General features: G+C 54.2%; 1 protein-coding gene across 5 annotated transcripts; it reads right to left on the bottom strand.

The window, feature by feature from the left end:
- Positions 1–1,027: 1,027 nt before the first annotated feature.
- On the bottom strand, positions 1,028–14,397 carry SETDB1 (SET domain bifurcated histone lysine methyltransferase 1). Of its 5 annotated transcripts, none has more exons than XM_081340591.1 (22): positions 14,286–14,397; positions 13,463–13,699; positions 12,472–12,632; positions 12,298–12,332; positions 11,753–11,852; positions 11,081–11,209; positions 9,880–10,081; positions 9,499–9,572; positions 9,145–9,335; positions 8,819–8,948; positions 8,550–8,691; positions 7,887–8,045; positions 6,685–7,293; positions 6,057–6,173; positions 5,559–5,728; positions 4,659–5,272; positions 4,283–4,308; positions 3,847–3,973; positions 3,450–3,612; positions 2,962–3,164; positions 2,713–2,801; positions 1,028–2,087 (listed from the first exon to the last, which is right to left on the bottom strand). In XM_081340591.1, the coding sequence occupies exons 2-22, from the start codon at positions 13,675–13,677 to the stop codon at positions 1,970–1,972; spliced, it is 3,774 nt and encodes a 1,257-aa protein (XP_081196717.1). In that variant the 5' UTR covers positions 13,678–13,699; positions 14,286–14,397; the 3' UTR covers positions 1,028–1,969. The 5 variants fall into 5 exon arrangements, 4 of the variants coding, with proteins under 4 accessions (XP_081196717.1, XP_081196718.1, XP_081196720.1 ...); XM_081340592.1 differs by having other exon boundaries at positions 13,463–13,688; positions 14,286–14,301; XM_081340594.1 differs by having other exon boundaries at positions 6,685–7,290; positions 13,463–13,688; positions 14,286–14,300.
- Positions 14,398–15,940: the final 1,543 nt, after the last annotated feature.

The raw sequence follows: 15,940 nt of genomic DNA, 5'->3' as shown, positions 1-15,940 counted from the left end.
GGGGAAGGGGTGGGTTGGGAAGGGGTCTGAAGAGCTGGATAGAGAGGTGGACAGCAGGTACACCTTTTTTGGGGGGGGGGTGGCTAAATTCAACAGCCTTGGGTGTTGCCAGTGCGGGTTTTTGTTTCTGCAAAATGTTAAGTTCTTCTCCCTGCGTCCACAATGTCCCCCCCCCCTCTTGGTCCTCCTGGGATGGGAATCCCACCTCCCCTCTTCCCTTCTTTTCCCCACCCTGACTTTTCAAAGCAAAAAGGTACCGTGAACTCCAGAGATCTTAATTAATGTTTAATTTATTAGGTAGGTTTTTCAACTATAGCCCAGTGGAAAAATGCAAAAGGAAATTATGACGTGGGTTTCAGGCTGGTCTCAGAATGGAGGAAAGGGATTCTGGCCCAGTTGATCAGCTGAAATGGCAGTATTTTTTTTGGGGGGGGGGTGTTAATTTGGGGTGTGGGAGGGACACAAAAGGACAACTCATTATCTTCAGACCAAAATACGTGGTTCTTTTTTAAAAAAAGAAAGTTTAATTATATTAAAACTTCAATTAAACTAATAAACTTTAAAAAAAAATAACCTTGACGTTTATATTGTTATTCCTGGAGGAGGTTGAAAAATAAGTGGGATTATTGTTTTATTTGTTAATTAAATTTATAGGCCACCTGTCTCAGGATCAAGCGATTGTTTTTCCATCGGCTTCAAGGTGCTTCCCCCCCCCTTTATTTTTCCCTCTCTCTCTCCCTCTTTCTTAAATGTGTTTTGCCTTCTAAGGCCCTGGGGATAACGTCTGTGCTTGTTTTGGAAAATAAGGACTCTGCTTTGGAAAATGTTTAAGGCGTTTGCTAGAAGAGGACCGTGCACAGCGTCAGCTTGTTTGATGCTGGTTTGCGGTTGACATAGAGGAGTTTTGCCTTGGGGGGGGAATAATGTGGTCAAAGACGTCCCCCGTTAAATTTCACAAGTTATTGTAAAATCGGGTCAATTCAAAGCAACTGTTAACCGCCTTCACTTTTGCACCGGCAAGAAAAGCTCCCCAATTGCTTCATTTATTGTGGGGATGAGACAGCATACAGGGCGGAGGTACAAAAACTATCCATACGGTGTAGTAACAACAACTTGCACCTAAACATTGGCAAGAGGAAAGAGATGGTGTTAGACTTCCGGAGAAAAAAGGAGGAACCTGCCCCACTTTACATCGGGGAGGACTGTGTGGAGCCCTCGTTTGAACACTGAGCTTCAAATATTCTCCTTTAATTTTGCCCTCCCCTCCCTATCTTGGTATCGAAAATCCGTGCCCAAAGTTTTCCAAGTAAATTCTCCAAAAACATGTGTTGCTAAATGAACTTTTGTTAGGTGAGAGGCGTAACTTTTACAACTTTTCTTGCCACAACTGTGAAGTGAATCTCTGAGGTTGTTAAGTTAGTAAACACGGCCGTTAAGCGAATCCGGCTTCCCCACGGGCACTTTGCTTGTGAGGAGGTCGCAAAAGGGGATCACGTGACCCCGGGACACTGCGACCGTCGTAAACACGAGTCGGTCGCCAAGCGTCCAAATTTTGATCATGCCGAGGCTGCAAGTCCTAAATTTGCAAAGCGGTCACAAGTCCCTTTTTCTAATGCCGTTGTAGCTTTGAGCATTCACTAAATGAACCGTCGTAACTTGAGGACTATATATATATATATATATATATATATAGTGGAATTATGAAAAACGTGTTATTTTAATAAAGACTGGGTTTTCTTTATTGCTTTACAACATCCAACTGGGGGGTGGGGACAAAAAAACAGACGTCAACACGGGGAACACCCCCCCCCAGCCGTGCTCAATGGGACCCACACGTGAAGAGACGTGGACCACGGAAAGATGGGGGTGGGAAGAGTGCTGGCAGGGCAAGTCCCACTTTCACCAGTGGGATGGGGGTGGGTTTGGAAAAGAGAGGTCTCTTTCCCCAGTGGGGAAGAAAACAAACTTTTTACAACAAGCGGCCTCGGCATTCGATGGCACCACAACAACACAACAGTTTTTTGCCTTCGACACTTCCCACTTCGTAGTTGTAATCCCAGGTGAGTTCCGTCCCCGCCCGGATTCTCCTACGAGAAGAAACCGGCAGATTATTATATTTTTAAGCAATGTTTTTGTAGGGATTTTTTTTTAAAAAAATTTGGGGCCGGTAAAAGCCAGACTGAGCAAGGAGACTAAAAAAGGGCGTGCAGGAAAAGGGTGCCCGAGGTTTTCGGAAGGAGGCCGTTGGGATTGCAGGTCTTCCAAAAACGGGGCCTCCGTTCTCCGGCCTGCGAAATGGGTGCAGGAGCCCCTCAAGCTGTGTGCTGACGGAGAAAGAAGCCCTACGCCCCGCTAAGCCATGGACTGGTTAAAGGTGGCCCACATTTCATGCCAGAATCTGATGCTTCGGGCTGTTTTCCTCCTCCCCCTCCCTCCCCTGCCTTTTCCCCTCTGCAGCCAGCCCTCCAAGGGGGCAGGGAATTTACAAACACTCGGCAGAAACCGAGAAATCGCTTGGGGGCAGCTGATTTCCCCCCCCCCATGGAAGGCTCAGAAGTGCCTCTTTTTTTAAGAGAGTTTGGGGAATTTCCTGGGGGGAAGCAGCCTTTGGACAAGCTTCTTAAGCCCCCACCTGGAAAGGAGGGGAACCCCACTTTTGTGTGTGTGTGTGTGTGTGTGTGTGTGTGTGTGTGTGTGTGTGAACTGGCTTACTTGCTGGCGAAGAAGGCCACCCAGGGGAAGCGGAGGTCGTGCGTGTCCACAAAGACGTTCTGGACGAAGAGGTTGGGGCTGCAGCTATGCTGGGGGAGACGGACGGGAAGGAGAAAGGTCAAAGTCTTGGCCGAGAAGCGCTGGGCGATGTCTCCCAGGGACGAACCAGGAGGGATCCGGGGAGGGGAGGGGGAGCCAATCTGGGCCAAGCCCAGGGAGGGGGCACCCCCGGATCTCTCTCTCTCTCACGTTGAGGTAGCGTCCCAGGTTGCCCTCCAGCTTGGCGTCGATGATGTAGCAGGACTCTTCTCCGTCGTAGAACTGGCGCGTGTTCCGGCAGAGGGCCGCGCTCTCCCCGGAGGCCAAGTTGGTGGACTTGATGGCGATGCCGTGCGTGGATTTCAAGGCGAAGCCACGGGTGGACTTCACGGCCACCTGCTTCTTTACCGGCCCTGCAAGAGAAGGGGGGGGGGGCGTCCCGTGAAAACCTCCTGCTCAAGCAGCGGGTTGGGCTAGATGACCTCCAGGATTCCCTTCCACCAGAGGTAGCCGTGGGAAGTCAGGATCCGGCGGCATCTGACAGAGCATACGCAGTCCTCGGCTTACAGCCGCTGGTTTAGTGACCGTTTGAAGCTGGAAATAAGGCCTCTTGTCACGTGAGCAAAACTGCTCGGCAACCGGCTTGGACCAAGGCTAGCCTAAGGGGAACCTCCGCAGCCAGGAGCAGTCTATCTCACCCAGCCGGGAAGACAGGCTCCTCTTCCCCTCAGGGGCGTCCTCCGAGCCGGACGAGATGGTCTGGATGTCGTCGCTGTCGTTGGCGTTGACCTGGATGGGCCCCGGGGTCACACGGGCGTTGTCACCATCGCTGTCGGTGCTGCTGGACAGCATCAGCACGTCCTACCGAGGGGAGAAGAGCCCTTCCCGGTGGTCTCCCTTCCACGGGGGACCCACTTAACCCTGCCTAGGAACCGCCAGCCCCCCTCTTTTTCCTGCCCGTCCCTCAACCTTTGAGCAGCCGAGCTGGGCCCCCTCTTTTTCCTGCCTGTCCCTCAACCTTTGAGCAGCCGAGCTGGGCCCCCCTCCTCCTACGTTCTGGCAAGTCGAGGCTTGCAGGAGAAGCCCCCCACTCACGTCAGGATTCTGCCCCTCGGAGTGCCTCCGGCTCTGATGCGAGGCGGTCTTGCTGGGGGGCCGCCGGGCCCCTTCGGGGATGGGCGGGTTGGGATTGTAGCCGTAGACCCGGCTGGCGTGGCTGGGCCTGAGCAAGAGGGCAGGGAGAAGCGGGGCTGAGCTCCAGAGCCCCGGGGGACCCCTTCCCTGCGGGGGGGGGGGGGTTTGCCAAGAGGCAGGTCTTTGGCAAAGGTTTCCGGAGCCCTTCCCCAAATTACAGAAAAGCGAGGGGGGTTGGGGGGGAAAGGGGCAATTAATTGAAGCCTGAGAGACGCCAAGGGGCAGCGTTTCGAAGGCAAAATAGGTTTATGGGGTGCTTCCAGGAAACGAAACCCCCCCCAGCAGAGACCCCACCCCCACCCCCCAAAGCTGGGCAGAGAATGCCCAAACGTCTTACGTGGGTTTGGCTGCATCGTCCGGTTCCTACAGAAAGAGAGGAGAGAGAAATTCCCTGTTTCCTTTCTTTCCCTCCCCTCCCCTCCCCTCCCCTCCTCCCTCCCTCCCTTCCGCCCATCTCCCCTACAAGCTGATGCTGGGCTGCTTTTCAGCCCCAGATTGTCCCCTTCGGACGCTCTGCCCAATTGCAGGGGGTGTGTGGGGGGGTGCTTTCCCTTCCTGGCCCAGCCGGTGGACATTGGGGAAAAAAAGCCCCCCCCTTGCAGGACCGTGAAAGCAGGAGAGGAATCTGATCACCTGGGCTGCTCCAGGGGGTGGGGACCCTCCGTGTTCCCCCCCACCCCTGCCCCGCTTCTGAGCAGAGACAACCCCCCCACCTCTTTCTTCTTGACCTTCGGCTCCCCCTCCGGGCCCGGCTCGTCCTTGCTGGGGGGGCCCCCGGCCTTCTCGCCCTGGCCAGGTTCCACCCTGGGGGGCTTCGCCTCGGCCGCCTCCTGCGTGCGGAAGGAGGAGCGGCTGTCGCTGTCCTGGTCGGCCAGGGTGTTGGAGCTGAGCCAAGAGGCCACCTTGTTCTTGGGGGTCTCCTCCGAGACGGGGGGCTTGCAGCAGGGCGGGGGGGCCTCCTCGTGACCGGCCGGCCGGCCGGGGCCGGAGTCCTTGGAGGCCGTCTCGCTGAGGCCGTTCTCCCGCTGGCCCCGCGTCTGCCGGCGGGTGGCGTAGCTGCGCCAGACCGAGCTGGTGCTGAAGTCCTCGTCTTTGCAGAAGTTGTCGTCCGAGCTCTCCTCGTTGGACTCCTCGGCTTCCTCCGAGCCGGAGTGGCCGTCCTCGTCGTTCTTCAGGTTGACGCCGCTGCTGTCCGAGGAGCACTTGGCCTCGCTCTCGTAGCCCTCCTTCGAGTTCTCCACGCTCTCGATGTGGTCCAGGTTGGCGAAATACTCGTCCCCCATCTCCAGGCCCTCCTTGTCCGCAAAGTCGTCCGTCAGGATCTTCCCTGCCGGCAAAAAGGGGAGGGGGGCGGCTGAGCGCCAGGACTAGGAACTTGCTCTTCGCAGAGACAGACGGTTGTTTCACAGCAGAGGTGGGGAACCGTGGCCCTTGAAAGACTTGTGGACTTCAACTCCCAAAATTCCTGAGGCAGCACGGCTGGCTGAGGAATTCTGGGAGTTGAAGTCCACAAGCCTTAGAGGTTGCCCAGTTTCACACTTACGATACGTTGCTGAGCACCCTCCCCCCAGCTGCACGGTCCGAGAGCTTCCCCTGTGGAAGCGCAGCCTTACCGGCGTAGATGCAGACGAAGGAGCCCTTGGCGATGTCGTCCAGGCACCGGATGCCCCAGCCTTTGTTCTGCGTCTTGAAGAGCTGCAGCCGGACTTGCAGGCCGTGCTGTACCAGCCGGTTGGTGCACATGTTCAAATTGCACTTGCAGCACTTGTTGCACTCGTACACCCTGGGGGGAGGACACGGGGGGAGGGGAGATGCATTTTTTGAGGTCAGTCGTTAAACGGTCTGTGGTCACGAAGCGAAACAATTGTTTCCTGTGGGTCATTTTTGCCAAAAAGCAGAAATAAACACCGGGGGGGAGGGAAGTCCTGGCCGTTTGAAAATCAGAACGGGATCATGAGTGCCTTTTGGGGGAAAACTTTGGTCACTAAGGGTCCGGTCGCACGTTGAGGACTTTCCGTAATGGAAATCCAGCAGGAGCCAGGCTAAGGGTTGGGGTTGATCCTGGCTCAGGCTCATCTCGGGGGTCCCCTCCCCCCGAAATCCCCACTCACCCCGTGGGAAGACACTCGTCCAGGCGCTTGTGCTGGTAGCCAGAGTTGTGGTTGATCTGCCCGCCGGGGGTGCAAGCCGTGGCCTGGACCGTCAGCTGGTGACAGGCGCATTTCGATCTGGGGAGGGGGGAGACAAACGGGGGATGCTGTGGTAGCTTCCTGGCAGATAAAACCAGATCCCGGGGCTGGATCTGGCTTAAACTCCAAACCGGGATTTGGACCCCTTTGGAGGTGACCAGGCCGAGCCCGAGGAAGGAAGGGAGGGAGGGAGAGGTCAAGCGCGTCACCAGTCTCGACTTCCTTCATGCCCACAAGTGATGTCTAAGTTCGGGCAGGGGGGCAGTGTGATGGATAGATAGATGGATAGATAGGGATGGGGAGAGGTCCTTCAAAGGTCAGAGTGGGGGGGGACTAAATTGATGAATACATAAATAGAAAACTGGGGATAGAAGTGGGGTCCTTCGGAGGAGAGGGCCGGGGGGGGCAATACATGTCATCAATCAATCAATCAATCAAATAGAAGACCAGGGACGGGGGGGGGGGGGTTAGTGTCCTCTGGAGGAGGAAGACTGGGGATGGAGGGGGAGGGTGTCCTTGGGGGGCCGAGATGGGGAGGGGGGGCGCTCACTTGTCCCTGCAGCCGTCCTCGCAGTCGCAGCCCACCAGGAACTCCCGGCCGGTGTTGATGAAGACGCCCTTCCCGGGGAGGCGCTCCTTGCTGTAGGCCACCTGGGGCGGGGGGGTGCTGTCGATCTCATTGACGCAGGAGAGGGGCACGTCCTCCCGGCCTTTGGTGATGTCTGCGATGTAGTAGAAGGGCTTGTAGGGCTGGAAGCGGCGGTCCACCAGCACGTAAGGGTCCAGGCAGAACATCTCCAGGAAGAGGAAGTCGCACTCCGTCTCGAAGAGGTAGCGCTCGATCTCCCCCATGCCGCGCAGGCACAGCCCGCAGGGCGTCTTGTACACCACGTGGAAGCCCGTCTTGCGGTTGATGCGCCGCCGCGCCGTCATGCGCCGGAAGTCGTGCAGCAGCGGGATCAGCAGCGGGTTGCGGCTGCGGTGCAGGTCCGGCCGGGCGGGACGCACTCGGCTCAGGCACCGGAAGCTGCAGACGTGGGGCAGGTAGAAGAGCTTCTCCACGGGCGCCCGGTAGGAGGGCTCGCTGGGCACCCGTTCCAGCATGCTGTGGAAGGAGGGCGCCGTGCCCGCCAGGGGAGCCTGCGCCCCGGAGAACCTGCTGGGTGGAAGGAGAGGAGCGTCGGCGAAAGAGGGACCTTGGAGGTCTTCTAGTCCAACCCCCTGCTCATGGAGGAGACCCTATGCCATTCCAGACAAATGGCTGTCCACTCATAAAAACCTCCAGCGATGGAGCACCCACGGCTTCTGGTGGCAAGCTGTTCCACTGGTTAACTGTCCCCAATGTCGGGAAGTTTCTCCTTAATTCCAGGAATTGCTTCTCTCCCTGGATGAGTTTCTGTCCGTTGCCTTCTGGTGCTTTGGAGAATAGGCTGAGCCCCTCTCTTTATGGCGGCCCCCCAAATACTGGAAGACTGCTATCAGGTCCCCCCCGGGCCTTCCTGTCGCCAGTCTGGCCTCACCCAAACCCTGCAACCGTCCTTCGTTCTGTTTTATCCTCCAGCCCCGTAGTCGTCGTTCTTCGGGGGAGACGTTCCAAGATGGGGCCAACCCCTCTGCCACCCTTTGGGGCAGCCCTTGGGGGCTGGGCCCACTCCCAAATCTTGGCAACACAGTCAAGGGCCTCTCCAGAGTCCCTGAAAAATTGTGACCCTCCTTCCCCCCAGCCTCTTCCAGGCCCCGGCCCCAGCTCACCTGAACTGCTGGGTCACTCCTGTGCGGCCGACGGGCGGCGTTTCGCTGAGGACGGGAGAGGCTGGGGGGGACAGGCCTGATCCGGCCGAGCCGGGCCGTAAGAACGAGGTGCTTTTCTTCGCCACTTGTTTTTTCGCCTGAGCAAGCTGGCTCTCCGAGCTGCAGGAGGTAAAAAAAAAAAAAAAAGGTTTTATAGGCAGTCCTCGGCTTACAGAGGTTCATTTAGTGACCGAAGTGACGGCCCTGAAAAAAGGGACTTAGGGCCGTTTTTCACACCGATGGCCACTGCAGCCTCTTCAAGGTCACGAGGTCGACGGGCAGATGCTAGTCAACCGGCTCGTACTTATGACGGTCGCGGTCGTCCCCTTCTGCGGGACCCGCGTAACTAGCTGAGCAGCTGCAGGGACCGCCTTAACAACCGTGGCAAGAAAGGTCGCAACGTGGGGCAAAGCTCACTTAACGAGTGCCTCACTTAGCAACAATTGTGGTCATAAATAGAGGACTGCCTGCATTTTGCTCCCAAATCGGCCACCGGTTCATATGCAAGTGCGGAAGGAGCTGTGGGTCAAGTAAAAAGGTGAGAGGAAGCTGCTTTACGGGCGGCTTCGCAAGAGCCCCCCCCCCGGAAGCGGGGACTTTGCCCTCCCCCCCCCCGCAGCTTACTCTGTTTCCCCAAAGAAGGCGGGCAGCGGCTGGGCAGTGGTGATGGGAAGCAGGGGCTCTGCGGGCTGGAGCTGCTGCTGAGGGCTGGTTCCAGTCAGGTCGTGGGTGTACTGCACCACCGGGCCCTTGGTCCGCACGGCCCCTGGAGGGGAGGGGCAGGTCAGGGATTTCGCCCCGGTCCCCGCCCAACACTGCGAGTCGGGGGCTGCCTGTCTTTATTCTCCCCTCTGGCTTTCCCTCCCCAGCCCTGTGCTGGCAGAGCGACATACCCACGTTGGGCCTCGTCCTCATTTGCCCGGCCTGCTTCTTGTCGTGGGTGGAAGCTGTGGCCGTCTTCATGCTGAACATGGGCTCCAGGCGGGTGGAACCGCGGTAGATCCACTCGCAACGTTTGTCATCCTGGCCAAGAAAGGGATGAAAAGAGAGAGGCAGAGAGACTAAGAGAAAGGGACAGAGAGAGAAGGGAAAAGAGAGAGAACAGAGAGAAAAAGAGAGGGAGGGAGGGGGAGCGAGGGGACGTTGGGCCATGCTGGAAAGAGAGATCAGCAGGGGAAAGGGAGCAGAGAATCGGGTGGGGGCCCTGAGCCCCGCCTACCAGGAAGAGGATTTTGACCAGGCTTCCGTCCACCTCCTCCACGCGCGATTTCCACCAAGTCCCCTCCCACTCGGTCTTAATCTGCTGCCCGCTCTTGAGCAGCACCATGGGCCGGTTCGGGTAGGCGGTGACGTACTCCTCGATGAAATCCCGGCAGGAAACATCCTCAATGTCCTCCCAGGCCTTTTTCACTGCGCGAAGGAGACGCCGCGCCAGTTACTTCTACAGGGGAGGCTCGACTTGCCAAAGCTCGTTTAGTGACTGAAGAGTAACAAAACACCCCCCCCCACACACCCACACCCAAGCCCAGCTCATCTGCCCAAAGCAGAATCCAGGAGGCAAAGTCCAACTCACGTGATCTGCAGACAAGATAAAGCTCGTGCTGAATGACGTAGGAGGCGTAACCATCGTCGAAGAAGATCAGGAACCTAGAAGAGGCACAGAGAGGAATGGTGAGTTCCGGTTTGCAGCGCATCAAGGAGAATCAATGGGTTGGCGGGGGGAAATAGCAATTTCCCCCACTTCAGAAACAAGCTGAATACAGGCAGGAGCCCTAGTCAGAATACCAGGCAAAAATTAATTTTGCCATTAATTTTTCTTTCCTTGTGACTTTTCCCTGGGTTGATCTCCCGGCTTTACTTAAGGAATCCTAAATAAATACTCATCCTTCCTGATATTTCCCCCCCCCCCCCGCACTCCTTCTGTTTTTGAAACCCAAGAGCGGCTTGCCCTGACCTCATCTTATTCTTGACGTTGGGCATCTCGGCTACGATTCCTGCGTAGAGCCAGACCTGGTTGCCATCTTTGTATTTGGCCACAACCCGGCTGCCAACATTCAGCCTCTCGGGCACCGGGTGGCTGTCGTAAGCAATATGGTTGCCCGACAGCAAACTCTTCCCTTTATTGTCGAATTTTACCTTGTATTTCTTCCCAGGACCTAGGAGAGGAGAGAGAAAGGTTTCGTTTTAATTTAAAGCAAGGCTCTAGTCCTCATGATGATCAGAGACAGCTGGTCAAGAGAAAGAAGTATAACTTGCTGGAGAGAAGGCTGTTCAAAATATACTTTTTTTTTTCACAGAGGCACGGCGATTACATGGGCCGGAGAAAGGATATAATTGTAGATCTCCAGATGTTATAAAATGAAGAGGGTTAAATAAACATACAATACTGATCGAAAAGGGGAAAAAATTACAATTGGTTAATACTAAACTGACTCAAATGTTGTTTCTTTTCTTTTTCTTCTTTCTCTTTATGTCTTTCTTTTCCTTCCTTCCTTCCTTCCTCTCTTTGTAGTTTTTCTTGTCAATGAGTTTCAAGAGGCAGCTTTTTGCATACTTGCCAAATTTAGCAAGCCATCTGGGCGCAAATCTTGCGAAGGCGTTGTCAGGACCCACCCCAATCCACGTCTTAGGAAAACAAAAACTCTTGGAGTCAGTTCCAGTCCAAAAGGAATTTTTACTAGGACATGCTTGGTTGTGGAAATACAAGACAGGACTTAGTATTGTTTTACAAATTGAAACTCTATAAAGGGATCCCGATTCAACCCCCCTTCCCTCAATCCCATTTGGTCAGCCCCCATCCTCCTACTTCGTGTCATCCCTTTCATGGGAAAAAGGGAACTTTGAATCTTTATGGTTATTGCCTTCTTCCTTTACAGATTCAAATGGAGACACAGGCCAGATGCCTTCTTCCCTAACCCTCCCTTTTGTTCCCCCAGTTCAAAAGGTTTCCCTTGGCCTTTGAAATAACCTAAGGCAGGCTGAATCCACATGCGCTCCTCCTTCCTCGGGAGATGGCAGAATCCATGGGGGGGGGGATAAAGTTTTAAACATACATTTATGAATGTGATATAAATGGATGCTGACAGGCGTTTTCACACTGCGCAAGGCTTGGCCAGGCCTGCTAGGATCCCAGGGGCAATTTGAGGGGTCCTTACCCACTGTCTGGATGGCAATCAAGGTGCCCTTATGCCAGGTCTTTGTCCGTTTCTTGCCCAGGACACGGTCCCCAACCGTGAGGTCGCCATCTTGGGTGAGTTCACAGCCAGGGCTGGCTTGCTGTAATCCTGTTGGGAAAAATAAAGGGGGGTTTTGGGCAATATTTCAGAAGTGGCTTGCCACTGCTTGCTTCCCAAGGCTGAAAGAGAATGACTCACCCAACTCGCTCTGTGCCTAAGGAGGACTAGAACTCACGACCGCCTGGTCCCTAGCCTGCCACCTTTATTGCTACGCCTAACTGGCTCTCGCGGATGAGTATCAGATTAAAAAAAAATACAAAGCAATCAACTGCCACATAAGCAGGTAGTGCCACAACAGCCGGCTCAAATTTACATTTTCGTCTCTTTTCTCCACAAAATGAAAGCTAGCTGCTCGTCCTCATGATTTCAAAAATACGTTAGAAAGAAGCGGAGGAGGAAGAGGAGGCAACGCCTGCATTTCAGAATTAGGATTTCCCAGGATGGGGCCTCATCCTGCTGCAGAGTTCACTACGCTTTACCCTACGTCATGTCCATTTATTCTCGGGCTCCATTTTAGACGGCATTCTTTCCCAAGGATATCCGGGTATCGAAGAGACCCCGAAAGACCGCAACTGTCTACAGCGCACACACCTCTCTGGGAATCCAGGCTGCCCGACTTCTTGTTAACCGCGTCCATGAACTTCTGAACGTCTTGAGCCGATTTCCTCATAGCAGCCATGGCTTCTCGGAGCTGCGGGGGCGGGGAGGGGGGGGAAGCAAAGCGCCTGTTTGATTTCCTCATGGAAACAGACAAAAGCCGGGAGGAATTCAGGTAGGGACGGACAGCATCTTAGAAAAAGGAAGACGTTTGGCTCGATGCCGTTTGTGGGTGCCAAGTTAAATCTTTTCGGCAGGGAGAAGATGAGACCGGTGAGCAACCATTGGCCCACCTTGCAAACAAAAGCTGGTTCAAAGCAGGATTTCAGCTTAACAGGCCTCACCTGGTGGCATCCACAGGACCAAAGCAGAGTAATCTAACTTTCCCCCCCCCCCAAAAGGAAGAGCTATTTCATGGCTTCAGTTTACCTGTTGAAAATGCCCACCCACCCACCCTTGGTTTCTAACAAGGTTATTTTTTTTCCTAACTAGGTTAGTGAATTAAGCTGTCGTTTCCCCTTCCAGCCCCACCAACCTACCAGGGTCTGGTCCTTTGCAATTTTGTTACTTGGATCTGGAAAGGAAATAGAAATGAAATGCAGCATTTTCCAGACAAAAAGGATCGAAGCACAATTTTAAACCATCCTGGCTAGGTAACAACAGATGGATATAAAGCTTGAGCAAACGTGGGCGGATCCCACCGGCTCACCAACCTGAGTCTACGCTCATGACGTCGTCGTCATCTTCGTCGGGGATTTCAATCACTTCCATGGGTTTGCTGGAGCTGTTCTCCGAGTCAGAGTCCGTCTCTCGATATTCCATCCCCAGGTTGACGTAAATGTCTTTGACCAGCACCTCGCATTTATCCACCGCCCTGGGAAGGAACCAGAAGTTGATACCGATTGAGGCGGAACCAGCAAATCAGAGCTCCTGGGAGCTTTCGAGGAAATGGGATCAAACACTCAATATACAGGTTTGTTTAGAGCAGCGCTGAAAAAAGGACCATTTTTTCACACAACCGCTGCAGCACCTGACTCGTATTTATGACAGCTGCAGTGTCCTGGGGTAGGAGGGGGGGGGGGTCAGGGGATCCCCTTTTTGTGACTTTCTGACCAGCAAAGTCAGTGGGAGAAGCCTGATCCACTTAACAACCGTGTTACTAACTTAACTGCGGCGATTCCCTTAACGAATTTTGCAAGAAAAGTCGCAAAACGGGGCAAAGCTCCCTTAACATCTGTCTCACTTAGTAACAGAAATTCCGGGCTCCGTTGAGATCGGTAAGTGGAGGACAACCCGCACTTTTGACAGGCCTTGAAATGTTCATCGCATTCCGTGTTATTTCTTGACCATCCCAGCTGTGGTGAAACAGCCCGATTGCTAAATACTCCCCTCTGGCGAGCTAAGGGCTTAGGCAACTAAGGGAAGCAATGCAGATATTTCCTCTCCCTCGGTGTGTTTAGTCCTTGATTTATGACTAGTCACTTAGCAAACCTCTCAAAGTTATGACAGACCTCCCTCGGGTTACTTATGACCCAGTTTTGAAGTTTCAACGGTTGGGCCATTTTACGATTGTCACAACTTAGACCCCCCTACAGGTAGAGTCTCCATGACGGTTATATCCTGAAGACTACCTGTATTTATACTGTGAGCCTCTAGCTTTTCCCAAATGTACAGGTGTGCCAGAGGCCAAGCTGTTTTGCTTACTTCACGGCGTTTTCAAGGAGCTGGTCCACATGGGCCACTTCAGCCTCCTTCTGCTTCACACACTCCTCCAGGCGTTCCAGCTCCTCCTTCCGCTGCTTGACATACTCGGATTTCTCCAGCTCCTCTTCAATCAGCTGCTTCAGCTCTTCCAGGGAGATGCCCATCTCTTCCACCACCTCTCGCTGAAGCTCCAGGATGTCCTCGGACTCCGCCATGGCGGCTGAACCTGAAACAGTTCTGAATAAGAGCAAATGACACCTGGGGGCCAAAAGGCTCTTGTCTCCCAGCTGGGCTGGGTTTCACCCCCCCCCCCCTATTTTCTTCCGGTCTCCGACACGGTACCAATCTCGCCAACGTCTGCGAAGAATATATACGTGCCACAAAAGCTAACAAGTGAAGTCTGTGAGGCGCAGAAATTTAGGAACAGGAAAGTTCAAACTTGGAACTTAACTGCAATATTTCTTTAGCTGGATGCTGTTAGGAAGAAAAATGATGGATAGGGAGAGACTCCATCTTGAGCCCCTACCTTTTGGACTCTAAATACGTCCACCTCTCCCTTGGCTTGGCAGACCCAAACCCACAGCTCGCCTTTAACCCAGACTAAAGGGAACCAGGGTTAGTTATAGGACTGGGATGGCTGTGTCCAGGCAGGCTGAGCCTAATGGACACTGTAGTCCAGGACCAGAGAAACAGGGCCGGGTGGGGCACACCTGAGTCTACTCGCTCCTCCCTGCTCCCCATTCTGCCCCCCCTCCCCGGGGGGCTCCCCTGCGACCCCTCCCCTTCCAGAGCAGCCCCCCAACTCAGCCCCTCCCCAACTCACCTTCTCCCCCCGGGGGGCGGGAGGGGGGGCTTATTTTGCCTGGAACCCAATTAGGCTCCGCTGGGGGGACTGAGGGGGGGCCGTTTAGGCAGGACAGGAAATCCATTCAACGTGCTTCCGGGGGCGGGGCGTCGCTCGTACCCCGGCGAGGGCGGGTGAAGTTGTACGCATGCGCCCTTGGGAGAGCGGGCTGCGCGACGTCGCGGGAGAAACATCGCGCATGTGCCTCGGGGGAGGAGGAGGGTTGGGCCGCGCGCGGCGCGCAGGCGCGCCGAGGAGTCCTTCGTTGAGAAAGAACGAAGAGGGCCCCGCCCTTTACTCAGAGGAAGCAGTGCGCATGCTCCGTCCTCTTGTTTTGTTCATTTTTTAAAAAAAATAACAGCCGCCTGGCTTTTCAGTGAAGGAAAACTTTACATTTTGAGGCCTGCAGAGTAGTTTGGCTTCCCTGGCTAGCTTTGGGGGTTATAGGAGGCCCAAATAGAAGGGAAAGAAAGTCCAGAGGGAGATTCAGTGAATGCTTTTATATGCAGAGCTAATAAATTACAAATAAAATTCCATTTATCAATGAAAAGGGTGTTCAAATAGGAAAAAAGGCAGCTGATGCTGCAGAGGCCGCTTCTCAGAATGAAAGAAGAAATAGAACGCTGGAGAAAAACTAGTTTATTATTTTGCTTTTACATCTTGCAAGCAGAAGTGGTTCTCTCTCCACCCTAAACTTGGACACGTGCAGAGAAAAGATGCCTCGTCTTTGAACCTTTCGCTCCCTGGTGGGTTTTCCCGCCCTACAATTCCCTGCTAATCATCTGCCCCCTTTTGCTCAATCTCCAGCAGCCCCCGGAAAATGGTCAAGACGGTTGAAGCCCTGCTCCCTCCAGTGCTCCTTCCGTGCGGCTCTGAGCAAAGGAAAGAAGGTCGTGCTATTAAATTATGCTGCCCTTGCAAAAGATTACCAAGAGCCTTCTGAGGAGCAAGAAGACCCAGCCAAGCTGTCCTGGACTAAATCATGGCCGAGAAGACAATCAGCAAGCAGAAACTCGTGTACTTTGGGCCTGGGATACAAGCAGATGATGGAGCACAAATGTCTGCCTCCCTTGAGGAAGTCGAAGACAGAAGCGAAAGCAGAATTCTTGGGCAACTCTGGATTATCACAGACAATCCCCACTTCAGTCTTTCAGACGACCAACCTTCCCCATTGGAAAAGGGAGTTGTATGTGAAACACATTCCCCAATCTATAAATTTGGCCCTGCATTTCCTGCAGGCCACGTGGAGCAATGACAAACAAAATAACAGAGTTGGAAGGGACCTTGGAGGTCTTCTAGTCCAACCCCAAAGCCAAGAGAGATTAGGGATGGCAGTTGCTTTTTTGGATGCCACAATTCCTTTCCGTCGCTGTCAGGAGATCAGTCCAGGGGTTCCTCCTCCCAAGTGGAGGTGGGGATGGCCGTGTAGGGGTCCACGATCAGCTTGGCACACCTCACCATCATGACCAGCAGGAAGAGACACATCAGGGAGAGGAAGGCCAGGCAGATGCCTTTGTCCACATCCACAAAGGGCTCCGTCGTGGGACTTTCCATAGCCCGGATACCTTGGTCTGCTTGACACCAACCTGATCAAAAGGTTTCCAGCAGACGGAGGAGAAATCTCAGGATTCAGG

This window comes from Vipera berus (genome assembly GCF_964194415.1).
Source record: "Vipera berus genome assembly, chromosome: 16".
Taxonomy (NCBI): Eukaryota; Metazoa; Chordata; class Lepidosauria; order Squamata; family Viperidae; genus Vipera; species Vipera berus.
The sequence above is the reverse complement of the archived record's forward strand: the minus strand, read 5'-3'. Positions and strand labels throughout refer to the sequence as shown.